A 27420-nucleotide genomic window follows, 5' to 3' on the forward strand; every position below is an offset into this window, starting at 1 on the left:
GGTTTATCAATTTTTCTAATTATAAAATTAATATTGTACAATGTACAAAATTTAGAAAATTCAAAAAGTTATAAAGAACCTAAAAATCACCAATAATCTCCCCATTATTTCAAGAATAAAAATTGCTTTGGGAGGCCAAGGCAGGATGATCACTTGAAGTCAGGAGTTTGAGACCAGACTGGCCAACATGGTGAAACCCCGTCTCTACTAAAAACACAAAACTTAGCCAGGCATGACTGTACATGCCTGTAGTTTCAGCTACTCAGGAGGGTGAGGCAGGAGAATTGCTTGAACCCAAGAGGGGGACACTGCAATGAGTTGAGATCGTGCCACTGCACTCCAGACTGGGTGACAGAGTGAGACTCTGTCTCAAAAATAAATAAATAAAAATAAAAATAAAAATTGCATCATACTACCATTTTACAAAAACTACCATTTTACACTGTACTGTTTTGTACATTGCTTTATAGTACAATGTCCATTGTACTATAGTTCCATGTCCATTTCATATATATTATCATTTTTGAGGGTTTATAATATATTATTATTGGGGCCGATCCCAATAATGATAGAGCACGTTATGGAGCACAATGCATCTAAGTAGCTACCTTCCCATGAAACTTCATGTTGCTTCCAACTTTTCAGTATTTCTTAAATTACTTCCTTAGAATAAATTCCTAGAGGTGGAATTGCTGAGCCAAAGAGAAATTATAGTTTGATCTACACATCGCCTTCCAAAAAAGGCTGTATCAATTTAACTTCCACCCAGATCTCTGCCAACACTGAGGACCTACAATCTTTTCAATATACGCCCATCTGGCAAGCCCAAATCAAAGTATGTTCTTGTTTTGTTATGTATTTTCTTTCATTGCCTGTGAGTTTGAACTTTATGTACATTCAGTACATAAGTGTTCTCAATGATAAAACATTTATATACTGCCTAGTATAACCCACTTTGCATACATTAACTCAGTTAATTCTCACATCACTATGCAGTAGGTACTATCAGTGTCCCTATTTTACAGACAAGAAACTGAGGCCCAAACTGAGGCCCAACTTGCCCAAGAGCACACAGCGGTAAGTACCCAGATTCAAACCCCAGCCAGCCTAGCTCCAGGCTATATGCTCTTTACTGCTATTCTATACTGCCTACTGCCTCTCAGCAACTCCCAGTTCTATATTCTACCTTTTTTTTTTTTTTTTTTTTTGAGATGGAGTCTCGCTCTGTCACCAGGCTGGAATGCAGTGGCGTGATCTCGGCTCACAGCAACTTTCACCTTGCGGGTTTAAGCAATTCTCCTGCCTCAGCCTCCCGAGTAGCTGGGACTACAGGTGTGCACCACCACACCCAGCTAATTTTTGTATTTTTAGTAGACGTGGGGTTTCACCATGTTGGCCAGGATGGTCTTGATCTCTTGACCTTGTGATCTGCCCGCCTTGTGATCTGCCCGCCTTGGCCTCCCAAAGTGCTGGGATTACAGGCATGAGCCACCATGTCCAGCCTTTTTTTTTTTTTTTTTTTTCTTTTTTGAGACAGAGTTTCACTCCGTCACCCAGGCTGGAGCGCAGTGACTCCATCATAGTTCACTGCAGCCTGACCTTCCAGACTCAAATGATTCTCCCACCTCAGCCTCCTGACACACGCCACCATGCCTGGCTAATTTTTTTATTTTTATTTTTGTATAGATAGGGTTTTACCATGTTGCCCAGACTGGTCTTCAACTCCTGGGCTCAAGCAATCCTTCTGCCTCAGCCTCCCAAAGTGCTGAGATTACAGACATGAGCCATCGTGCCTGGCCTTTCCCTATTTTTCTATTAGAGTATTTGTGGTTGTTTTAAGGGTACTTGATATAGCTATAGATATTTATATTTTAGTTGCTATGTATGTACAGCTAAAAATATGTTTAACCAGTTTATGTCTGTCATTTGTCTTTTCATTTTCTCTCTTTTTTTTTTTCTATCACCCAGGTTGGAGTGTAGTGGCGTGATCACAACTCACTGCAGCCCCAAACTCCTGGGCTCAAGGATCTTCCTGCCTCAGCCTCTGGAGTAGCTAGGACTACACATACACGTCACCGTGCCTGGCTGAGTTTTTAAAAATTTTTGTAGAGATGGGGGGGGTCTCACTATGTTTCCCAGGCTGGTCGTGAACTCCTGTCCTCAAGCGATCCTCCCACACCTTGGTCTCCCAAACTGCTGGGATTATAGGCATGTGCCACCATACCCAGCCTGTCATTTGTCTTTAAACTTTGCTCATTATATTTTGTGGTGAGAACTTTTTAAGAAAAAATTTTATGTAAATAACACATTAGCACATTCTTGGTATGCAAGATTCAACCATTACAGAAATATGTACATTAAATGTAAAAATTTCCTTCACTCTCCTACCCCAGAGGTAACCACTGCCAAGAGACTGAAGGGCACTCCTTTAGATGCCCTTTATATATTTAATAGTTGCATATAAAGTTTTCCCCTCTTTTGGAAAAATGCATCATACTGTAGGATTGCTTAGTGAGTTTAGTGTTGCTTTTTCACATAACAGCATTTTCTCAGTGTCTTTCCACGCTAATACATAGAGTAGAAGTTGCCTTGTATCTTTTAAAATATTTTCATAGTACAGATCTACCATAATTATTTAACCATTCCTATTAATGAACATATAGGTTGTTCCCTGGAATAAAATTTGGGTTTTTGCTTTTTGTTTTTTTTATTTTTTGAGACAGAGTCCCACTCTGTCACCCAGGCTGGAGTGCTGTGGTGCAATCTTGGTTCACTGCAACCTCTGCCTCCCAGGTTCAAGATATTCTCCTGCCTCAGCCTCCTGAGCAGCTCGGATTACAGGTATGCATTATGTAAGGAACATGGCTGTGCTGCAGCCAGGCAGGCATAGGCAGATGTAAACATCCTGCATGACTCAGCAGGATTAGAGCGCAGGTGCACAATTCCATGCATTATATAATCACAGCTATGTAGCCATAACATGGGAGGCTCATCACCTGGCTCTAAGCCACTATTGTGTGGGATGTATATAAGGGCAACACTGACAGTATGAAAGAGCTGCTGAATAAAGCCATGTCCCATCTACCTGCTGCCTCTCAAGTGTTCTTTCAGCTCCCTGACCCACATCCACCCACTCCCCTCAGACCTCAGCTGGGACTCAAACCTGACATGCCATTACTCCAAGCTAATTTTTTCTGTGTTTTTAGTAGAGACAGGGTCTCATCCTGTTGGCCAGACTAGTCTTGAACTCCTGACCTCAAGTGATCCACCCATCTCGGTCTCCCAAAATGCTGGGATTACAGGCGTTAGCCACCATGCCCAGGTGAAAGTTTGGGTATTTTTTAGGTTGCTATGATCTAAATCCTTTAAGTTTCTTTGAGACCATGCTAAGAATTTCTCCACATCAGTATCATAAAATTATTTAGCCTTAGTACTTTAGTGTATTTCATACGTATCTCATAGCTCATAGCTGACCACGGTTTTCAGTTCTCTTCTTAGTTCAGCTGGTTTTCAGTTCATTCTTCTGGGTGCTCTAGAAGATTTTCAATTGTGTTTCTGCAAATAATGAGTTTGGTTTTTTCCCTTTTTAATATTTGTGCTGTTCAGTCCTTTTCTTGTTTTAGTTTTTCTCCCATTGGCTAGATCTAGAACACCTATTTTAAAAACTTGTTTTCAACTTCAGTTTGCAATTAAACACTGGGAGAAAAAAGAGAAGTACTGAGCTAATTAAATAGTAACTGTGGCATTGGAAGAGAGAAAACAGTAGGTTGAAAGCTTATTTCAAAGCTAATTATTTAACTCAGCCAAAGATCTACAGTGTATTTTGTGGAGTTGAGCTGGGGCTGGACTGAGGAGATGGCTTATGTGGGAGGGAGATTTGTCACATGTAAGAAGACTGAGCAAATAAGGAAACATATTGAGGATAATGAGAGCCAGGCTCTTCACAGAGTAGGGAGTTACAAATGCATAAGGAGAAAGGCTGGAATAAATTCTGCAGTATTGGATTAGAATAGGAGGTATTGGTGTGAATTCATGAGTTCTAATATACATGGATAGATGGATCTAGAAATAAATATAAATATATGTGCATATACATTGCATATGTAAATATGTGTGCATGAAAAGACATTCATATATTTCCCAGCTCTGCCACTGAGAGGAACACAAAGCAAAATCACCCCAGTAGCAATGAGCACACCAGTGCCCACATCTGAATGTCTAAATACCATTTTCCATGAAAAGGAACCAGATCTAAAACCTCTTTCCAGGAGCTATACTCTGTGTGGTTTTACAAACATAGGCTCAGAGGACATCTAAATCCGTTTTACAGGTGGGGACACTGAAATCCTAATTTTGTTCTTTTTTTTTCTTTTGGTATTGGCTTTCTTAAAGTGACAGGAGAATAACAATCATCTAATATCAACACACAGTGTCTGATATGGTTTGGTTGTGTCTCCACCCAAATCTCATCTTGAATCATAGTTCCCATAATTCCCACATATTGTGGGAGAGACCAGGTGGAGATAATTGAATCGCTGGGGTGGCTTCCCCCATCCTGTTCTCATGATAATGAGTGAGTTCTCACAAGATCTGATGGTTTTATAAGGGGTTTCCCCTTCGCTGGGCTCCCATTCTTCTCCTTCCTGCCATCACGTGAAGAAGGATGTGTTTGCTTCCCCTTCCACCATGATTGTAAGTTTCCTGAGGCCTCCCCAGCCATGTGGAACTGAGTCAATTAAACCTCTTTCCTTATTAATTACCCAGTCTTGGGCAGTCCTTTATAGCAGTGTGAGAATGGACTAATACAGTGTCTCACAATGGCCTTCTGAAGACAGATCGTAGCTTTATGTTTCTTTCTCTTTTCTGCTAAGAAAATCAAGGCCTAGAGGCACTGGGCCTGTCTTTAAGAAAGAATCAACGGAGAAAGGCACAGACCACAGACTGTTTCTGTGATTCCATGTTATTTTCTTCTAGAGAAAAAAATTAAAAAAAAAAAAAAAGAATCAAGGACTAAGCTCTCATTTTCTGATTTACAAGGTAGAAGCCACTTGGTCACACATCTGAAGGCTGTGCAGTATTAGCTCTCATTTTTTTAAAAATAGAAATAGGGTCTCATTAGGCTGCCCAGGCTGGGCTTGAACTCCTGGGCTCAAGCGATCTGCCCGTGTCAGCCTCCCAAAGTGCTGGGATTACAGGTGTGGGCCACCGTGCCTGGCCAGCTCTTTGCATGATAAACCAGCTTTTCTTTCTGAGTTACCAAGCAGACCTCTCTGACACCTTATTGTCTTGTGCTTTCTACACAATAGCTACCAGGTGTGTTCGCTGGGAAACTTGTCCATGACCCCAGCCCCCTCCAGTGCAGAGAAAGCATTCCCCTGCTTGAAAAGGCAAGACAGGTACTTACATTTTTAATGATCAGTGGGTATCTTGTTACCCGTTGCATAGGCTTCAGTATAAAACTAGAGAGTGGCATCCCTTTACACCGAGGATCCATTGCCAATCTCTGAAATAAGAGATGTTTTTAAACGTACTTAAGAAACTTGCAAAATCCAAAGTTAGTGACATCAATACTAATGACAGCGAGGACTCTCCACCCATTATCTCATTCATCTGGATGTCAACTGAGAGACCTGGGGTTGGAAGGGCCTGACTAGTTACCCTGTCCAGGATGACACACTTTCCAGATGGAGAATGGAGACCCACAGACGTGACTCAGCCAGCAGGGTTAAGCCCTGCACTCCAGATTCAGCATACCTTCCATGGCATGCATAGTTCCTTATGCACAGAGATGAGATTCCGGCTTTACAGAGAATATTTTGTCTGGATGTCTGCAAAAACTTTATAACATTCCCAGGAACAAGAGTCACAAGACTATACGGTTAGAGCTGCTGGAAGGGCTAAATCTCATTGTCTAGTTTTGGGTGGAGCCTGCACGTGCCTCTGGGAGCTCCAGGCAGGGCTGAGAGAGAGGAGCTGAGACACCAGATGTCAAGACTCCAGTTTCAGGGTCTGGCCCCTTAGCTGTCAATGGCTGTGGTCCAGTTAAATGCCTTAGAAACAGGCAGCTGCGTTGACTGGAGTCCGGAGTCCTGATAACTGTCAGCACTGGGACCTGCTCCAGCTGTGGACACCATCACTCCAGGAACACCTCGCAGCTGGCAACGACATGCCACACTCCCGCTGAGATGAGGTGGGGAGGGACAATGAGACCCCTGCCCTGGACTGGTGTCAGCACTTCCCTGAAGTTCAAGTGCATCCAACAATGAACTCATCTTGCTCGGGCCCAGGAAGAGCCCAGCCCTTGGCTGAAACCCCAGGTGGTCCATGGCGCCCAGCAGCTCAGCGTCTGCTCTCTTGTCTCCATCCACCCAAGGCCTTCTTCTGAGCAATCTTCCTCCCCTTGGAATGACCTCAGAGTGCCCCCTGCCTTGGCTGGCAAGTCTAGGCTGAGAAACACCACGGGAGGCAGAAACAAGCAGCTCACACGAGGCTCTGACCAAGAAGAGGCCACGCTTATGCCTCACCACAGTAAGTCCACAAGCACCGTTCTAGGGCAGGTGAGGACGGCCTGTCCCCAAAACGCATGAGATCCAAAGATATGCCTGCTATTATTATTTTGCTGTTTATCCATCGAAAGATACCTGTTTCATAGAAGCTATTTTATTCTTTTCCTCCTGTTTTTCTCCAGGAGAGGTGGGGGCTGTTTGAATGGACCAGCATGACCAGCAGAGACCCACCCTGACCAAGGCCAAGTCCCAGAGCTGCAGGTCTTCCAGCAGCATCCGCATTACCTCCCCAAACATCCCCCAGTGGACACCCAACTCTCCAGACCCCTGCTACCCCCAAGGAAGAGGTCCTGGCATCCCACACTGACTCCCACGGGCTGCCTAGGGCTGGACGCCATAAAGCAGAACCAACTGCAAAAAGAATGAAGGGGCCACTGGGAGTCCTGGCCATTCCCTCTGCAAGTGAGGGGCACAGACTGACAAAGAACTGAGGATGTGGCGATTAAACACAAGAGGAAATCTGAGACCTGCCTGGGCCTTGCAAATGAAATGAAAGATTTAAACAGGCATCCAAATAACACCACTAGCATCTGGAAAACAGATCCTTGAAGACACTTCAAAGTTTCCAAGCCCAGGGCTCGCCCCTCCTCTACAAGCCCACCCCTTTGGTGACAACCATACTTGCCAGTGAGTGCCAGTCCCCTAAGGCTTAGCCAAGACCCCAGGCCCTGTTGGCCTCTAGAGGGAACACCCTTGCAGACTTTTGAATGAGCCCCTCACACGTCCAGCTGCCCAAAGATCGCCACTCTGGGGCCCAGTGTCTGCACAGCCTGGCTCCTTACTTTGACGAACTCCTTGAAGTCTGGGGCCTCGTCTGTCTTCTGCTGGATCAGGGCAGCCCCGTTGAGCTGGCGGCTGCAGAAGCGGATGTAGGGTTGCATGTGCGGCAGCTGGGCGCTCAAGATGTCACCAATCATCTTCACGGGCATCTTCTCCCCGGACATCTTCTTACGGACTCTCAGCGCTCTGCACGGAAACACAGGAGGTGAGCCCCCCGCCTTCACACTGTCTGACAGCACCACGGCACACTTCTAGGTTGCACAGAAACAGAATGTGTATGAGGGGCACAGACTCAAGGGCCACTAAAGGATCTATTTGGGAGACAAGGAATGGAGAAAGAAATGAGTCTAGGGCTACAGAGAGGTAGCACCAGGGCATTTCTCTTTGGCAGAGTGGCTGTTTGTTACAATTTGTTTTTCTTGTGCAGAAATATGGAGATTTTTCTTGAACAACTCAAACGGGTCCCCTGTGTTGATGCCTCACTACACTGATTATCGGTGGTGAAAGCCCCAGGCTGATGTGGCCTGAGCACTGATCCTATTTCCAGGAGACACTTCTGCCCAAGGGAAGCTGCTATTGCCAGAGGATGGGGGAGGTTGATTTTTGGACTAAAAAGAACATAATTAAGATGGCAAAAGAACTGCCTTGGCAAAATAACCCCATGAGATTCAGCAAAAGCCAGGCATAAATGACTGTTTGAACTACCCCTGCGATTTGCTGCTTCATTGCTAGAGCTAAGTTAACTAAATTAAGAGGAGTTCAGAAAAGAGGTCTATTGCTATGATAATGGGCCAGTGAACCCAAAACATGTATCTCCTGGAATCCAGGAGAGGTGTTGATAGGACTGGGCAGTGTTTGTTCCGGGGTCTGCCTGCAGTGTGAGTGCTCAGAGCTATGGTAACTAGGACAGTGCTTCCATTCTCCCAACTTCAACATCTGAACCCTTAACACCAGCATCTGGAAGAAGGGCACGGCACTGAGCTTATACACGGTAAGGACAGCAATGTACTGCAGGCAGGACGACAACCTGAAGCCATGGGTGTGTTCAGCTATCCTAGTCAGTGATCATGGGTGGATGGATGGGTAGACGGAACAAAATGGTATAACCTAAGACTTTAACACAAGGCTGGGAGGATGTCCCTACTGAATGCCTTTGGCTGCTTTCATGGTCATGTTGGAGAAGCCTTTGAGGTATGGGGTGGGCTACTGAATTCCAAGGAAGCTCTGCAATATTTATATTAGGCTTTAAAAACTTCAGATCACTTTCTTTTCTTTCTCCCACATTTTCAGCTAAAATAAAATCCCTTGGACCCAGCAAGCCAAGGAGACAAACTTAGGGACCATGAATGATGTGGTGTGAGCAGTCAGCGATTCCACCTGAAGTGGATGCCCTCAGGGGGAGATCAGCGCTGGCTGCCTGGGCTGTGGGGAGCAGAGGCAGCTTGGTGTCCTCAGGATGGCCCAAAGGCCACTGTCCCCTTGAGAGGTTGGTGTGAAATACCGCAACGTGCAGAAATGTGCTCAAGGGCGATGTCACCAATAATTTGGGGGAATGAGAGCCCTGAATAGCCGTGTTACAAACTTGCCAGGAATGGAAACAGGAAGAAATTCCATCATTCCATCATTTTCCTATGAGGAGTAGTTTTTTTTTTAACAAGAGAATAAAAAGTACTTTCACCCTTTCCTTCTCCTGTTTTGTTTGAGACAGAGTCTCACTCTGTAGCCCAGGCTGGAGTGCAGTGGTACAATCCCAGCTCACTGCAACCTCCGCCTCAGCCTCCTGAGTGGCTGGGACTACAGGCACCCATCACCACACCCGGCTAATTTTTATATTTTTAGTAGAGACGGGGTTTTGCCATGTTGGCCAGGCTGGTCTCGAACTCCTGACCTCAAGCGATCCGCCCACCTTGGCCTCCCAAAGTGCTGGGATTACAGGCATGAGCCACCGTGCCCAGCCCCTGGCCTATGTTTTCTTAAAGGATGAAGGAGACAAGAAAAAAAGAAAAGAAGAAAGATCATCTGCAGACAGTGATTTGTCTTGAGGACTTAGTTCCTGGGTTCTGCAGACCCACACTTGTAGACTGGAGTTACCCAACCAGCAGACAGGCCTAAAATTAGGCCTGATTTGCTATGGACTAGGCACCTATTAGATTCAGTCTTGGGTCTTCATCCAGGATGGTCTACTGTATAGGCAAAGACTTATGAGGACTGCAGGGTGTTACCAGGCCCAGGGATCAGGTGACTCAGCTGCTGCAGCCACAGCCCTGAGAGGGGCCACTGGCGCTGCGTGTGGTGAGCTGATTGGCAGTCTCCTAGAAAGGTTTACAGATGAGAGGGCTTGAACTACAAAAGGCAGTTGACTGGCTAACAAACAATTCAAAGAGCGCTCTATGTTTGCTGAACACGAGTGTCCCTAACCCTCTGAAGTCTGCAGCCCAAGCAGACAGTCATGAAGTTAGCATTTATTAATGCTTCCTATGTGTCAGACACAGTTTTACATATATTATTATCCCCATTTCCTATTGGGGAAACTGAGGCACACAGAAATTGAGTGATTTGACTAAAGTCACAGAGCTAATAGGTGACAGAGGTAACCCTGGAACCCAGGTCTGACTCCAGAGCCCATGGTTGGAACCACAGCCTCAGAGGCCCTGACCCATCAACTGCCACGACCGCCTCCAAGCTGCTCTGGGCACCTGCCCATCTTCCCAGATGCGGCTGCCCTGCTCCCGCCATCTCGCCCTCGGGCCTTTCCCTGCTGGTCCCAGCCTCGGCCTCTGTACTTCTCGCCCTGCTGGACTTCCCACCATCCGCTCCATGCCCTCTCTCCTTCCCTCTTCTCCTTCTCCCAGCCCCACATCCTTTTCTTCTTTCTCACCATCTGTCTTTACCCCAAACTGATTTTTATTTTCTATTTTTCCTCCATTTTCTGCTTAAACAAGATAAAATGGAATCCATTCTTCTTAAGTTAAAAGGAAGATGAGTCAAATATTTAAGAAAAACACTTTTTTGAGACTAGTTTTTTTTTCTTTTCTTTTCTTTTTTCTTTTTCCATCAAGGGGACAGGAAAGGCTCTTGATAAAAAACAGTTCCCCAAACCTGGGTTGGTCACCCCACCTCACTTCTGCTTCCCTTCTGCTATCATTTCTTTTTGTGTGTGCGTGTGTGACACAGTCTCACTCTGTTGCCCAGGCTGGAGTGCAGTGGCGCAATCTTGGTTTACTGCAACCTCTGCTCCCTCCCCAGGTTCGAGCAATTCTCCTGCCTCAGATTCCTGAGTAGTTTGTGTTATAGGCATGTGCCACCACGCCCAGCTAATTTTTTTTTTTTTTTTTTTTTTAAGTAGAGATGAGGTTTCCCCATGTTGGCCAGGCTGGTCTCGAACTCCTGACCTCCAGTGATCTGCCTGCCTCAGCCTCCCAAAGTGTGGGATTACAGACAGGCATTAGCCACCATGCCCGGCCCTTCTGCTATCATTTCTGACAGCTGTCCTGAGGGCCCTGCTCCAGACTCTGGATATAAAAAGGTTCTAGACCTGTGTATCCTACCTTGTCTATGAAAGGCACATGTCTTAGGTCTCAGCTTCCTTGCGAGAGCGCCAGCCTTTCACTGTAACCCTCAGTGAAGCATCACTAGTAGGAAGTCCATGTGTCCCAGTTAGCCCTTTCTATTTTCACGTTATTTATTTATTGTTGACTCGTTTGATAACTGCCATGCCCCCTGCCCCACCCCAAATACAAGGCGTGTAGGATCAGGAGTAGCAGATATATGGCTGCTCACTGGTCGCAGTCCGGGGATTGCTGCCTTAACTTCTCCTTATCCTCAAATGCCTCCCTCTCTCGGCTGCCAGGAGCCTCGGTCTCCCCTCATCACAGTTATTCCTCGGCATGAAGACATTATGTCTGTGCAGCCACGCAAATACAGCACAAAGTTCATTGTCCAGTTTATGATGTGGATGTTCACTCTACAATTCTTTCAAGTTTTCTGTATATTTGAGATTGTTTCTAGTAAAATGTAGAAAAGAAGAAAAAGAAATCAGGTCCCCAGAAAGCTCCAGTTAAACGCAAGATTTTATCTGGAGGATGAAGACATGAGCCAGTTAGTCCAAACTAGCTAATCCAGGAATCAGAGGAACGGGGATAGAGAACCTTGGGGTGGAGGGGAGCCGGCAGCCCCATACACATCAGCGCCCTGATCGACGGCGTGCCCCTGGGACACCCGATCCCTTGCTCTCAGAATGACCCTGCGTGGTAGGCAGGACAAGCACCATGACTGCCATCTTAATGCCCAAAACAAGTTATGAGGGGCTGGAGCCCAGACAAAAACTTGGGATGTCTGACTTCTGGGTCTAAGCTTTTTTCCACGGGGGCAGGACTGGGCAGAGTCTCTGTTCTGGGACCTAGGCATCATCCACAGAGCAGCCACCCTGCTGTGTGACTTTAGGGAAGTCACTCAGCCTCTCTGAGCTTCGCTGCTTCAGCTGTAACAGGGCTGTCAGTTCCCACCTCCATCGCTGTGGAGCAAGTCAGAGCCGACAGGAGGAAGAAGCCCGGCCCCGCACAGCTCAAGAAAGAGGCTGCTGCTTCCCAGACAGGACTTAAAAGACAACAGAGAGGTATTGGGAACTGAGGCCAACACCAGTTTCCCTCAGGCCAACCCTGAAGCGCGGGAAGCCCTCTCTAAGGGCTGCTTGGGAACCTCAGACGCCTCTCCCGCCTCCCCCAGCCCCTACTGATAGCTGCCCAAGGAAAAAGGTTTTAACTTACAGGTATATTTTCTTTTCTTTTTTTCTTTTTATGAGACAGGGTTTCACCCCGTGGCCCAGGCTGGAGGGCAGTGGTGCGATCTTGGATCACTCCAACCTCCGCCTCCCGGGTTCAAGCGATTCTTCTGCCTCAGCCTCCCTAGTAGCTGGGATTACAGGCGCCCGCAACCACACCCAGCTAATTTTTGTATTTTTAGTACAGATGGGGTTGCACCATGTTGCCAAGGCTGGTCTCAAACTCCTGACCTCAAGTGATCCACACATCTCGGCCTCCCAAAGCACTGGGATTACAGGCGTGAGCCACCGTGCCCAGCTATCATCTATGTAAATGAGAATACTGAGGCCCAGGGACCAAAGTGACCTGCCGGACGACACACAGCCAGAGGCAATAGCGGATGTGAGCCCAGGGGTCTGACGCCAGACCTAAGTTCGAAACTGACACCAGACCGAAGTTCGAAAGGTTTCCACAGCATCGGCGTGGGGGCCAGTGAAGTCCAGACCTTCTCTACAAGCCTGCCTGATGTCACCTTGGATTATTCGTCTTCTAGAGCACCAAGCCAGCAGACATTATGTATCTTTCTTTGTGTCCACCTCTCCACACCTCCTCTCCATCCCTTCATCCACTCCCAAACACACGCTCAGGAAAGCGGGGACCTGAAATTACTTTATAAGAACAATGCAGAGACCACGTTTAGGAAACGGTGGCTTCCCAAGGACACAGATGAAGATCAGGAATGGACGCAAGGTTCTTGGAGCCTACCCTCCATCCTCGGGCCCAGGAAGTGGGTGGCCCTTCCTCCCAGCAGGGAGTATCACGCGTCCTGGAGGCTGTGACTTAATCTGTATTCTAGCAAGTGATGTTACAGTGAGAGCGTGGTGGATACAGATTTTGGGTTTTGACTTTTTTTTTCTAAGAATTGGAAGAGACCTTTGTGATGATCGAATCCAACCCCTTCATTTTACAGATGGGGAAACTAAGGCTCAAAAAGGAAAGGCAGTGAGTAAGTCAGAATCCAAACCCAGGTCTCTTGACTCCTGGCCCTGGAGCTGCCTCTGTAAACTAAAGTTGGAAGAAAATACAAGCAGCCTTGGGTCGGCTTCCCGGAGTGATCCTGAGGAACTGCTGGCGTCAGGCAGTGAACAGTTCCACACTTTTCCATCTGCAGGGCCAAGAATGCCTCAAAAGACCAATAATCCCCCATGGGATCCCGCGTCCGAGGGAAAGCGTGGAGTGGGCAGCCCCACGCCTCAGGATGGAGCCAGCGCCATCAGAAGCCAGCCTCGTCCTAGCCCTGGAAATTCACCACCGCAGTCATTCACCCAACAGCAGGCTCTGGGGTGCCCAGGCGACCTACTCTCGCAATGAGAGATTCGGAGTGCGTTTCCAGAAAGCATGAAGGCACAAAAGGGTGATGGTGCTTGTGATTGGCAATGAGCAAAAAAAAAAAGCCAGAAAGAAACACAGGGCAGCATGCAGAAAGGACACACAGACCCACAGAGGTGCTAGTGCGTGAGAGCCGAGGAGGCCAAGCCAGGCTGGGGATTAGAGGAGAGGCTTACTTCAGTAGTTTGATATTACACATAATCAGCTCCTTCCAGTTCACAAAAATCATAGCAACCTCTTTCTCTGTCAGCAGCTCAGACTCCATCAGGGGTTTTTGAAAGATCTACAGATGCAGAAAACGAAGCAGTTCAGAAAGCAGTTAGCTTAAAACTCACACACGCACACACCGATCCGCTGAGAGCAGGGAGAGGGCTCAGGTGTCTGTGCCTTGGCTGAGAGGCCCAGAGGTGAACGCCGGCTTTCCTGCAGTTTCTGAAGCAGAGGGCCCCTCCTCTGCCCTGGAGGCTGGAGGGGTCCCCGCAGGGCCTGCACTGTTTTACAGGGGAAGGAGGCCAGCTCTAGTCTCCAGGAGACAGGACTTAACTCCACCAGACAAGCAGGGAGGCCGGTACCAAGTCATGCACTCAGGCTAGGCGGTCTCACCTGCCCACTGGGAGGGGGTGGGCCGGTGTGAAAAGCAGGTCTTAAAGATGCCGGTGGCTATGGGCAGTCCCTTCATCTGCACAGGTAAGCCGAGGGCATTCTGAGAGGAGCAGCCCAGGCGGCAGGTCCTCTAATAAGCCAGTGGCCACCTCGGTGACTGACTCCATTGCTGCGTCCTCAGCCTCCTGGGCTGACCCTGGACAGACCCAGTACTTGCAGGCCCACTACAAGGGGTGGGTGCCGCCCTTCTCCTGGGCTCTGGAAAATGAGTGAGTCCCTCCACGCTCTGTGTGGTTGGGCAACTCGCAGTAAATCACAGATCTCAGTGGAACCCCGTGTGGTAGAGCCCCCGCCTGCAAGGAGGTCATTTTCTCCCACGGGAGACAGGAGGCACTTCGGAAGGCTCTTTAGGGAAGGGGACAGCCCATCTTCGACATAAACTCGGCTGGGCTGCGGCTGCTCCCTGGGAGCCCTATTCCACAGGAGTCCTTAAGCCGGCGTTGAACCTGGCATGTGCCAGGGCAGCCACATACGGTGGTGCGTTTTGCAGAGTGCACAAAGGAGCCGTATCTAACGGGTGACACTTGCACCCTGGACATCCTGAACTGTATATTTAATAACAGTCAAACACCTTGAGAAAAGAGTACCTTTTTGAATTTGCATCAATGCTTCCTAAGTGTTAACGGTGGTCCTGCGGCCAACAACTCACCCTGTACTCCTCCAACAGCGGCCGGCCCTGCTCTGTCTTTCCTGGATGTGAAGACTATCAGACAAGATGGTTTCACACCCATTTGGTGTGGTGGTGGTGGTGGTTTCCAGACTATCACAGCACTTTCCAAACTGCAGGTCCATCTCTGCAAATCCCTGTCTCCTAACATGGCACTTTCCCATGGATGTGGGGAAAAAGGCCTGCTGAGCAGCAGGAGCACCCGACTCCGCCACCTTCCCATGGATGTGGGGAAAAAGGCCTGCTGAGCAGCAGGAGCGCCTGGCTCCGCGTCTCCCCATAGTTCCGGCTGGGGTGGCCACGGTCCTTCTGGGAGGACTGACAAGATGAGGAGGCATCACCTCAGGTCAGGGGGTTTTGTGGGGGCCTGGGAGGAAACGTTGCCATTCTCAGTGACAGGTTTGTCTCGGGGTAATATGTGGCAGGAATGACTCGAGATAGCAGCTAGATAGCCCCCATTTCCAGATGCAACACTGAGGGCCAGGAGGGCAGCGTGGCTGGCTCCATGGCACCCCCTGGTTGGTGGCTGAGCTGCAGCCACTCTGAGTAAAGCGCGGACTCCAGCTCTCAGTCCACATGACTTCATCCATCAACTGCCCAGGGACTCACTAGACCTTGGCTAAGTGATCTCTGTCCCTCTACGGGAATGACTCAATGTTGGCCATAGATAAGCAACAAACTGTCTCTGTGGTCAGAATCTCCTATAGCATTGGCCGTCCGGATGCTCCCCAAACATCAGAAAGTGTCTTGAGCTCAGAACAGGACGCAGACCTCCTCGGCAGAACCCTCCCCACTCCCTCCCTCCTCGCTCCTTGCCGCACCCCCTGCCCCACCAGCTCCCTTACCTCTGTGACCAGCTGCAGGTCGTTCACGTAGTTCTCCTCTGTGACAATGAGCTCGTGGATGTATCCTTGTCGCTTTCTTTCAGTTGGGGTCAACATATCCAAGAGATGTAAGTCTGAACACCCTGGAAAACACAACCATTTGGGAGAATTTAGCACAGTCTCGGGAAGCCCACACTTCACACGGAAGATCCTTGTGGCTGCTGGGCCCTGAGGCCTCGCTCCAGTCCAGCAGGGTCGTGGGCTGAAGTGTGTCCTCCCCAGTAATGTGTGGAAGCCCTACCCCCGGTACCTGTGATTGTTACCTTATTTGGAAATAGTCTTTTCATATATAATCAAATGAAGATAAAGTCATACTCAGGGTGGGGCCCTGACCCTATAAGATCAGCGTCCTTATGAGAAGAAGACACAGAGACAGACAGGCAGAACCTGGAGTGATGTGTCTCCAAACCAAGACACACCCCGAGCCTTCAGAGTGAGGCTGGCACCTGCCAACACCTTCATTTGAGACTTCTGGCCTCCAGGAATGTGTGGCAATACCTGTGGTTTTAAGTCCCTCCGTTTGTGGTGGTTTGTTAGGGCACCCTAGAAACTGACACAGGCGGCACACTCCTGCTTCATCAGAAACACGAAAATAATGTGAAAACAAAACACTCAGTGACGACTGGCCAAAACTCCTGAGGGCTCACGCCATGTCAGGCGGTGAACTGCATTTAATGCTCAAGTATTATACTAGAATTATCCCCATTTTACAGACGAGGACACTGAGGTTTACACAGGTTGACCGGCCCCAGGTCTCTCAGCTGGGAAGTGGTGAAGGCAAGAGCCGAACCCTGAGACTTGGGCTGCAGGGGCCGTGCTCTGTCCCCGAGCTCCAGGAGGCCATGGGTTATCTCTGTCGAGGTTGGTTTGTGGAGGGTGAGGTGACTGTGCTGAGGCTCTGATGGTTCTGGGGACCAGGCGGATGCAGGGTGCCTCCTGACAGCACTGGGCACACACTTCTGGACAAGGCTGTTGCCTCGCCCTGGGGCGAGCTTGCCACAGACAGGGTAGTCCCTCCCACTGCAGAGAGCCTGGCACGAGACCACCACAGAGGCCAGGGCTGCCCGAGGGCGAAGGGCTACTCCGCTGCCCTGAGACAGTGCCCGCACTGGAAGTGCGGCTAACTCATGACTCTGCTCACTTAGCTTGTTATCTGGGCTTTTGTTTGAATGTTTGAGCCTCCTGCCCCAGACACACTGGAATGAGCAGGAGGGAGGCTTGGTTCTTGGGGGCATCCCATGTGCAGGCCTGGGCCCACCTCTCCTTTTTGTCAGAGGTTCTTTATTTAATCACAGAAGCCAGACTTGGAAGACAGACCCAGAGGTGTCCCGAATGCAGGTGGGAGGGTCCGGGCTGAATCCCCTTTACTGGTTCTTCCCATCCTCTCTGTTCCCCTCAAGGGGGCACAATGGAGCACAGTGCAAAAACCCCTGCTGGGGACCAGTGGCTGTCAAAGCGTGGTCCCCAGGCTGGCAGCATCAGCGTCACCCAGGCGCTCGCTAGAGATGCCCCTGCTGAAGTGACTCTGGAGTTGGGGGCTGGGTATCTGTGATGTAACAAGCTCTCCAGGGAATTTTGTTTTAGGCGCACTGATGTTCGAGAAGCCTGCTCTGGACTAGCAGGGGTTCCTTGAGTTTCCATCTTCCCTCGAGGGAGTTATCTGAGGCCATGACTAATCTAGCCTATATGCTGAAAGCTTCTGCAAATCGTATGATCCCTCTGGGGCAAATGATACCAGAGATTTCTTGGCAATTGCTTTGCTGCTTTAGAGGTTAACTCTCGGGTTGTGGTGCTTCCAGCCCTTGGTTTTGTCCCTTCTCTGGGCCAATTGTTCTTTCTGGATGCCGTAGCTTCTCTTGCTGGGACAGGAACATCCCAGGACCAGCAGGAGGATGCTGGGAAAGCGGCAGGAATGAGCCATCCTTACATCAACACCCTGACCTCACTCGGAGTCCCCTGCCCCGAGGTCAAGCAGAATTCCGCAGGACTGCGAGGTGAGCTCGCACCTTTGCACAGGTCTGCAGGTGCCTGTGAGCTTGGGCCGTCTGCTCAGCCACAGGTTTGGCCCAACAGTTCTTCCTGCCTCAGGGCGTAGACTGTCTTTTATTAAAACAGCTGCGCCAACAATGCACTCTCAGGAAGGAGGCAGGCCACGGGGCTCCCTGATTCCGTTCAGCCGAGCTGCTGTGTGAGCTCAGGTTTGCAGGAAGCTAAGTGATGTCTCCGAGTTCTTTGACTTTTACTGGGAAGGTCACCCAAGAGACACTCGAGTCTGGGGGAAATATATCTTGTTCCCACCCTTTTTCCCCCGACTCTCCCGTAAGGGAGTGAAAGGGCCCAGGCCTCAGGTCGTTTCTTGTTAAAGGGCTGAATGCAGCCCCTGCGTTAGGCACCTGATGCCCTCTCACGGAAGCAGAGTCCCTGGCGTGTTCAGGATGTTCCCTTCTGCAGGGAGATTAGAATATTGGCGCAGAGTGGTAGCTCTAAAAGTCACCACACACACACGGTGCAGTGACGTTTGCAGCTACAGAAACATCAGGCCAGTGGTGGCCACTGGCTGGGCCAGTTTTCTGAATGTCCCTTTGAGGATGTCCCACCGTTGCCTTGGAGAATCTGAGGGATGTTATGGTTTCTTGCTGCAGCGAATACATTTAGGGCACACTTTTATCGGGTTCACAGGCCCTTTTGAAGACTGTTCATAGATCTTATTCATTCACTGGGCAAATATTTACTGATGTCCTACTATGAGGCTGGGACTAACCACTCTGGGCGCTGGGGATTCAGGACGGAAGAGGAGAGGCTCCTGCCCTCCAGGGTATAGCTAAGAACCTGGGGGTCTGGTGGTCCTCAACAGGGGGTGGTACTGCCCCGCCCTCTGCTGAAGGTGGTACTGCTCCCCACCATGCTGAGGTCAGTACTGTCCCCACTCCCCAAAGGCCGAGGTTGCACTGCACCCCACTCCAGCGCCAGGGCTGAGAGTGTGCTCTTGGTTGTCACGGTGGAATCTGCCAGGCTGGCCAGGGCTGCTAAATGACCCACACCACACAGGACACAGAACTGCCCATCCCTAATGCCAGTCGAGGAGCACCCTGTAGAGAGACACTGGCGTGACTTGAAACTGACAACCTGACCAGAGTTCCAGTCTGCAGCACGGAGGTGCGAGGGGCCAGCAGACACGCATAGAACGACGTGGAATTGGAAAGAAGGACCTATGAGGAAAAGTCCTGACTTGCTTTGGATTTCAGAAGTTCTTCTGAGTCTTCAAGTTTTACACGGCGCAGGTTGCGAAGAAGCTCAGAGCCAGAGCAACAGCAGAAGGCTCAGGGTAAATTTGGGCCATTTGTCCAAGAATCCTAGGAGACTGGGGCCAGCTGGGGACAAGGTGGAGGGCTGCTGCGTGGCCTCCTGCTCCAGGTAGCGTTGGCCTCTGGTCCAAACACTTTGCAAGGCCCAAGTCAGAGTTGATGGAGCTTGGAGGTCAGGGGAGGCTCAGGGCAAGTCTGGGCTGCTTGCCCCCACCAAATTCCACCTCTCGCAAGTCCACCTACCACCCTGCCTGGAGACAGGGGGATGGTCCTGATGGCCTCTGCAGAACACAATGAAAAGCAAAGGTTTTGTGGGGAGAGTCTTCATTATGTGCCAACGATGTTGGCTTGGAATTGTCTTTTTACCCATCGGATTGACCCACGGGAGGTTGTTTCAAAACCTGCTGGTGAATGCCAGACCCAGAGAACCATTAAAGATTTGAAATAGGCACTTTGAACTCAAAAATATCCTTCCTTTGAAAATTTCATATTTAGAAAAACAAACGAGTTTAAAAACTCCATTATTCAAAGTAGGGTAAATGGAAAAGACATTTCAAATAAAAGCGTTTTCTTTAGGGGTGGAGGGATGTGGCCCTTCCTTCCTTTGGGTCCTAGGATAAACATGGTTTCTCGCCCCCTTTCCCAGGGAAAAATGAGAGGAGAAAATACATCAAATGGTTTTCCATGAACATCTTGGTGTGACGGAGGGATTCTCAAAACTAACTGAAATCCACACGCAGCTGAAATAATATTGCAAATGACTCCAGGCGGTTACAAATGATCCCCCATTACAGCCCACATAAAATTCCTAATCTATGTGCCGTCCCTTAGAATGTTGTCTAGTTAGACACATTTACGAAATGGAGAGAGATGTGATGGCCTTCTGGAAGGATTTTTTGAGTCTAGGCCCTGGAGGAAATCATGGAAAAAAATCTTACCAATAAAAGGTCATCTTGCTTCCCTCAACTGATATTCGTATGAACAGCATCATTTCAAGAATTTGTTTTATTATAAAAGTGATACACAAACACACGCTGATTATTAAAATTTCAAGGGCTACAGAGCATTCAGGGTAAAAAGTGCACCTCACCCATCTCCACACCTCCAATTATTCTACCTTTCCCAACGAGAAGCAGAATTTTGAAAACGAAGCCAGCCTCCGCAGCCAGTTGCCCATTGAGCAAAGCAAATAAACAGACCTTGTTCCTGTATGAAAGGGGCCAAAATATACAATAAGCTGGTCCATAAATATTTATTAAGTTCCTCTGAAGTCCAAGAGATGCAGAAATAAGCAAGATACTGTCCTTGTCCTCAGGCAAACTCACGATCTTGGGAGAGACACAACAAGAACATTAAATTTAAAATATTAATAGCAAGCAGCTGGGCTTGGTGGCTTATGCCTGTAATCCCAGTACTTTGGAAGGCAGAGGCGGGTGGATTGCTTGAGCCCAGGAGTTCATGACCAGCCTGGGCAACATAGTGAGACCCTCATATCTACAAAAAATTTAAAAATTAGCCATGCATGTTCTTAATCCAGTCTATCATTGATGGACATTTGGGTTGGTTCCAAGTCTTTGCTATTGTGAATAGTGCTGCAATAAACATGTGGCACATATACACCATGGAATACTATGCAGCCATAAAAAAGGATGAGTTCATGTCCTCTGTAGGGACATGGATGAAGCTGGAAACCATCATTCTGAGCAAACTATCAGAAGGACAGAAAACCAAACACCGCATGTTCTCACTCATAGGTGGGATTTGAACAATGAGATCACTTGGACACAGGGTGGGGAACATCACACACTGGGGCCTGTTGTGGGGTGGGGGGTGTCTGGAGGGATAGCATTAGGAGATATACCTAATGTAAATGACGAGTTAATGCGTGCAGCAAACCAACATGGCACATGTATACATATGTAAAAAACCTGCACGTTGCACACATGTACCCTAGAACTTAAAGTATAATAATAATTTTTAAAAAATTAGCCATGCATGGTGATACATGCCTGTAGTCCCAGATACATGGGAGGCTGAGGCAGGAGGATTACCTGAGCCCAAGAGATGGAGACTGCAGTGAGATATGATCACGCCACTGCACGCCAGCCTGGGCAACAGAGCAAGCACCTGTCTCAAAAGAAAAAGAAAAAAAGAAAAAAGAAACAAGAAAAAAAAAGAAATTAAAATAGCAAGCATTAAAAGAAGAGCCCAGGCTGGGTGCTGTGGCTCATGCCTGTAATCCCAGCAGTATGGGAGGCCGAGGCAGGTGGATCACATGAGTTCAGGAGTTCAAGACCAGCCTGGCCAACATGGTGAGACTTCGTCTCTACTAAAAATACAAAAAGTAGCTGGGCATAGTGGCAGGCACCTGTAATCCCAGCTACTTGGGAGGCTGAGGCAGGAGAATCGCTTGAATCCAGGAGGCAGAGGTTGCAGTGAGCTGAGATTGCACCACTGCACTCCAGCCTGGGTGACAGAGCAAGATTCCATCTCAAAAAAAAAAAAAAAAAAAAAAAAAAAAAAAAGGCCCGTGTGCTGTGCTGATGGTGGAGACAGCAGGACCTCAGAAAGGAGCAACTCCTTGTGCTGAGGGGAGGCTTCCTTGAGGGCCCTCCTGAGGCTGGGTCTCCATATGGCTGGGGAGGTCAAGACCATGTACTGGGGGGTATGGCACCAGCAGGAGCAAGCCTTCACCCAGGTCAACACGGAGACACTGCAAGAGGTAAGGTGGAAAGGGGGGAAGGGCCAGATGACAGGGTGATGGGGATTGTGATGCCAGAACAAGAGTTCAGAAACAACATGTGGAAGGATCTGGAGAGAGAGCAATAAGCAAGCCTGGGTGATGGCTTTCATCTTTAAGGGAAAGGATCCACCAACGTCTCTGGGGACGTTCAGCCCAAATCCTCCAGCTAAATGGCCCTAGATCAGCAGGATCTATGCTACTTGGGCTCCTGGAGGTCCTGTCTATACTGCAGGCTTCTCCCCATGGCACGAGTCTCTCCTGCCAGGTGAGCCCATGCACCCCAGGGCTGCACTGGCTTCTCCCGGGCAAATTAATCTAACTGCACTCCCTTCAACACCCTGGGCCTCTCCTGGCAGGTGTGGGGTGGCCTGTCGTGTAGGAAAAGCAGATGAAACCACGTGGATGTGACGTGAAGAAAGTTCTCTGGCCAAACACTGTCCATTTACCCTGCAGCTGATGTCTGAAATCCCAGTGTTCTCCAAGCCGTGAAGTCGTGTCCTGCTGGGCAGCAGCATCCGCGCTGGGCCCTGGGGTTCGGTGAGAAGGAGGCAGGCCGGGTCCTTGTCCTCTGGGAGCCTGCTGGTTGCTAGACCTGGGCGTCCCGGGCCAACTCGGATCCTTGCTGAGTTGCAGGCACTTCGCACAGGGTATCACGCCAAGCGGTTCTCAGTCCTTGAGACCTCGGAGTTGCAAATCCTCAAGATGTGATTTTTATGGGGGTCTGGAGAAGCCGATGGGCACAGAGGTGAGGGGGAAGGAAGGCCGCCGATGGCACCAGAGACCCTCGTGGGTCCAGCAGAGCTCAAGCATCCACCCCAGCCTGTCCTGGGGACCCCCCTTGCCCCATGTAGCTGGGTCCTCGGGAGGCTTCCACTCAGATGTAGCCCAGATGCTTAAAGTGCCAACGTAACTCCAAATAAGCTTTGTTTTCTCCAGAGGAGGGGAATCCAGTCCACAGGGGTTGCCAGGCAGTTTAATGACTGCTGAGAAGTGGTGAAGATCAAATTCTTCTTAGGGATAAATCATCTCTTAATTTTCCATAAATATGCACATTTCAGAGAGTGAAAGGGCGTATCATTCATAGCTTTATAATGGGTGCTGGAATTCCTGGCACAGCTCTCCATCCTCCATGGTAGGCATGCTTCAGCTCATTCCAGGCCCCTTTCATGTCCCACCCCGGGTTTTCCTTCTTCCTGACTTCCTGCTCTCATTGTGTCCTCTCCTGTAGTATGAGTAGCTCCTGTTAATAAGTTTCTTTGGTACAAAGGCAGACTGGAGTGTTATAATGAAAGTACAAATGCATTTTGATTGGAATACGAAGGAGGAGGCTGTTGGCTTTTGTTTTATTTGTATTTTTAACTTTCGTGGGTACATTGTAGGTATATATATCTATGGGGCACATGAGCTATTTTGGTTCAGGAATGCAATGTGTAATAATCACATCGTAAGAATGGGGCATCCATCCCCTCAAGCATTTATCCTCTGTGTTACAAACAATCCAATTACACTGTTTTAGTTATTTGTAAATGTACAATTAAGTTACTATTGTAGTTCCTCTGTTGTGCTATCAAATACTAGGTCTTTTTTTTTTCTTTTTTTTTTTGAGACAGAGTCTTGCTCTGTTGCCCAGGCTAGAGTGCAGTGGTGCAATCTTGGCTCACTGCAGCCTCCACCTCCCAGGATCAAGCAATTCTCATGTCTCAGCCACCCGAGTAGCTGGGATTACAGGCATGTGCCACCATGCCCAGCTAATACTTGTATTTGTAGTAGAGATGGGGTTTCACCATATTGGCCAGGCTGGTCTCGAACTCCTGGCCTCAAGTGATCCATCTGCCTTGGCCTCCCAAAGTGTTGGGATTACAGGCATGAGCCACCGGGCCCGGCCAAATACTAGGATTTTTTTGTTTTTGTCTTTTAGACAAGTTTTGCTCTGTTGCCCAGGCTGGAGTGCAGTGGTGCAATCTCGGCTCACTGCAACCTCCTCCTCCTGAGTTCAAGTGATTCTCCTGCCTCAGCCTCCCGAGTAGCTGGGACTACAAGCACATGCCACCACGCCTGGCTAATTTTTGTATTTTTAGTAGAGACGGGGTTTCACCATGTTGGCCGGGCTGGTCTCAAACTCCTGACCTCAGGTGATCCGCCTGCCTTGGCCTCCCAAAGTGCTGGGATTACAGGTATGAGCCAACGCGCCCGGCCAAATACTACGTCTTATTCAAGGGGGCCTGTTGTTTTGATGAGCAGGATTTGAAAATACTTAGCAGGGGAGAAGGAATTTGAGTTGGACTTCAGCAGGCTAGTATCGCTGTTGGGGGTGCTGGTTAGGGATTCAAATGGAGGAAGAATGGGAGTAAACAGAAGTCGGAGTCGGGGGCGTGGAGCCCTGGCGGGCAGGGAAGCAGGCTCTGCGAGACGGCGAGTCCTGGGCGTTAACGTGGAATGCCACTCGGAGCTCACAATGCCGGGTGCTGCCCATGTGCGAACTCATGGAATCCTCACCAGGAATCCTATGCGGTAGCTATACTGTTGTTATTCCCCACTGAACAGACAAGGCAACTGAGGCACAGGGAGGGTAAGTCAGTTGATAAATGGCAGAGGGTGTCTGACCCTAGAGCTCAGGCTCTTCCCTGGAGACCTCGTCCTCCTCGCTGGTGCGCTGGTGCGTTAGTTTGCTCAGGCGGCCGTTAACAAAGAACCACAGACCCAGCAGCTTAAACAACACGTATTTTTCTCATGGTTCTAAAGATACAAAGTCCAAGATCAAGGTGACAACAGGGCTGGTTCCTCCTGAGGCCTCTCTTTGGCAGGGTCTTTCCTCTGTGCATGCAAATCTCCAGCGTCTGTGTGTCCACATTTCCCCGTTATTAAGAGCACCCATCAGACCCTAACAGCCTCGTGTTCACTTCATCACCTCTTCAAACAATTTATCTCCAAATGAAGTCATATTCTGATGTCCTGGGAGTTAGGGCTTCAACGTGTGAATCGGAGGGACACAGTTCAGCCCTAACAGGTGGGGAAGTCCAGTCAAGAATGCTCTGGCAGCAGAGCTGGGAAGGCCTTGGCTGGGTTGCAGGGCATCAGTGTGGCAGCTGTGTGGGTGGCATGGATGGGGTTGTGGCCCTGGAGTTTGGCCGCATACTGGGGTCACCCAAGGAGTTTTTAAAAATCCCAGTGCCCCTGCTGTACCCCAGACCAAGTAAACCGGACTGGCTGGAGTGCGGCCCAGGCATCTGCTATCTGTGAAGTTCCCATTGTGCAGCCGAGAGATCAGAGGAAAGATGGCCTGGAAACCAAGACACCTGGTGCGGAAAGGGAGTGGGATTTGGAACCCGATCTGTCCAGGCTCAGGGAGCATGAGAGCTGCCACAACTGCTGAGCTGAATCCGGCCCATGGCAGGCCACTCAAGCCATTGTCCAAGAGGCTCAATGGCTGTAATCACAGAACACCATCTCTCTGAGCCCAGAGACCATGCGACACTCTGCTCCTGGGGCCTTCTGAAGCTGCACCTCAGGCCACGCTGCCACCACTGACCCCCAGGCCTGGGGCTATGGCTTCAAAGCCTACTCTCTCTGCTCAATGCCCTCATTTTATGAATGGAACAGCAGATCCCAGTGATGTACGGTGACCTTCCCTATCAGGAATAAAATCTATGCTGGTGATACGTCAGGAAATGGAATCATGAGGAAACCACCAGCTTTTCAAAGGGCAGGCCTGAGGGTGGTCCTTACGCTTTTCTCTCTCAGTAGATTCCTGCAAGGTCAGGCTAAGAGGATGTGCTTGTCCTTGGAGCCCAGGGCTGGTGGGGACTGGTGGGAGATGGCAGTGGACAGTCTAGGCCAAGGCAGTCAGGCCTTCTCTGAAAATGACCATTGGCTGACCGGTCCCTGGACAGCCCCAGCCCACAGGAAGTTCTAGAGGCCAGACCAGCTCTGAGCTGTCCAGAGGGGCAGATGGACTTCTCATCTCAATGGAACTTTCTTCAGAAGGGTCTAAGCACACATGGCCTGCTCCCTGGGGTCGGTCTCTCCTAACTTAGCAAACTGATCCCCTAGGAACTCAAGAGGCAACCTGAGCCGTGACATTTCCTGCTCATTCACGGCGGCTGCATAGATCCGCAGGGACCCCTGCTTTTGTGAGGCTTCCATTTTGGTGGGGGAGACAGAAAACCAAATACATACATAAATAGACAGTACTGAAGGTGGTTATAAGAACGATGAAGAACAATCCCTATGCTTCATAAGCTCACTTCCTGTTTTGAGGTCTTTTCATGAGAATTTATTCTTTAAATGATGGTGCCTCGTTTACCATTCCCTTTCCTCCTGGGGCGGGAAACTCAAGCACAGGTTTTGTGTTGGGTTCCAGGCTACACGCAGCGGGGAGAATCAACACTGTGATGTGTTCTGCCCCTCACAGCCTAGCTGGGACGAAGGACCAAGCCTGTGGAACAACAGGCAGGTAGAAGGGCAACCCAGGACTGTCTGCCACAGCACTTCCTGAGCAACTGGCAAGAGTGAGGTGCCAGGGGGATATGCACGTGTGGGAGGTAGGCCCTACCCTCTGGTTTATAATCAGTGGGGAGGCAGGGTGCCCTGCAATAAGACAACTATACAAGGCAAGGTACCATCGCTGTTCATAAGTGTTGTTACCATGGAGGTCTTAATGGGATGTAACAATCCACAAGATTTGGGCCCTGCCTCCATGAAGCTCACAGTCTAACGGGAGGTGAAAGTGTCTATGTATTTCTGTATCGGCCTTTCTATCTAGTCATCTTTCTGTGTGATAAGGAATTCAGGAAAGAGCTGAGTTGTTACAAGTTAATGGAGGAGGAGAGGTGGCCGCAAAATTAGGAGGGGTGAAGGCAGGTGGGCAGGAAAGGCAGGGGAGGTGGGGCAAAGGCATTTGCAGCTGGGGCGTACCAGTGGCTTAAATGAGACTCAAGAATCCTGCGGTGGTGGTGGAGGCTGACGTGATGGAGGGAAGGTTCTGGGTTGGGTGAGACTGCACAGAAGAGTGAGGCTAGATGATGAAGGAAGTCCCTGGACCCAAGCACCACCTCCCTATTGGACAGGTGGGAACCCAAGATCCCTGGGAGGTAGGCAAGGGGGGTTGAGTCATGCAGTCTCTAAAGCTGGGGGAGGCTCCTTGCCCACATTGCCTGCCTGCACCCCCATCACTTCCTGCTGACATGGGCCCAGGATGCCACAGTGGGCACCAGATGTGGGTTCCGACTCTCTCTGAGGAGGGACTCCCATGATGAAAGTGGATCTTTCCATAAAGTGGTTTGGGGATTTTTTCAACAGGGCCATTTGGAAATCCATGGGGGCAACAAAAGCCTGGACTTTCGTGACAGGTCATGACGGTGACTCAAAGGTGGCAGAAAAAAGAACACTGAGCGGGCTCCTGTAGAGCAGCTCCATAACCAGCCAGCCCAGTTTCCCCTCTGCAAGCACAGAAGAATGCAGGGGTGAGGGAAGGCTTCCTCCAGGAGGTGACAACTGAGCCGTGCTAAAATTCAGCACAAATAGGAATCAGTGAGAGGGAAGGCCAGAGGGCTGGAGAAGGGGGCAGATCAGGCAGGGCTTGCAGACCAAGTAGATTCGGGTCTTTTATCTCGGAGGACCGGGAATCCCCTGGATGATTTTAAGCATAAGAAGCGACGTTTTTA

The 27420-nt window shown here is 49.4% G+C and overlaps 1 protein-coding gene across 8 annotated transcripts in view; it reads right to left on the minus strand.

Annotated features, from left to right (window-relative positions):
* ITSN1 (intersectin 1) overlaps positions 1–27420 on the minus strand; it is a 247173-nt gene that overhangs the window by 21953 nt on the left and 197800 nt on the right. For 5 of the 8 annotated variants that reach the window (XM_045387760.3, XM_045387763.3, XM_045387758.3 and 2 more), the window contains 4 exons: positions 15671–15792; positions 13672–13778; positions 7349–7532; positions 5405–5503 (listed from right to left, as the gene is read on the minus strand). In XM_045387760.3, the coding sequence (XP_045243695.1) occupies positions 5405–5503; positions 7349–7532; positions 13672–13778; positions 15671–15792 (512 nt within the window). Of the gene's footprint in view, positions 1–2688; positions 3556–5404; positions 5504–7348; positions 7533–13671; positions 13779–15670; positions 15793–27420 lie in introns of those variants that run through there. The other 3 variants (XM_045387764.3, XR_012432038.1, XR_012432037.1) reach the window with 3 other exon arrangements.

This window comes from Macaca fascicularis, chromosome 3 (assembly GCF_037993035.2).
Source record: "Macaca fascicularis isolate 582-1 chromosome 3, T2T-MFA8v1.1".
Classification (NCBI taxonomy): domain Eukaryota; kingdom Metazoa; phylum Chordata; class Mammalia; order Primates; family Cercopithecidae; genus Macaca; species Macaca fascicularis.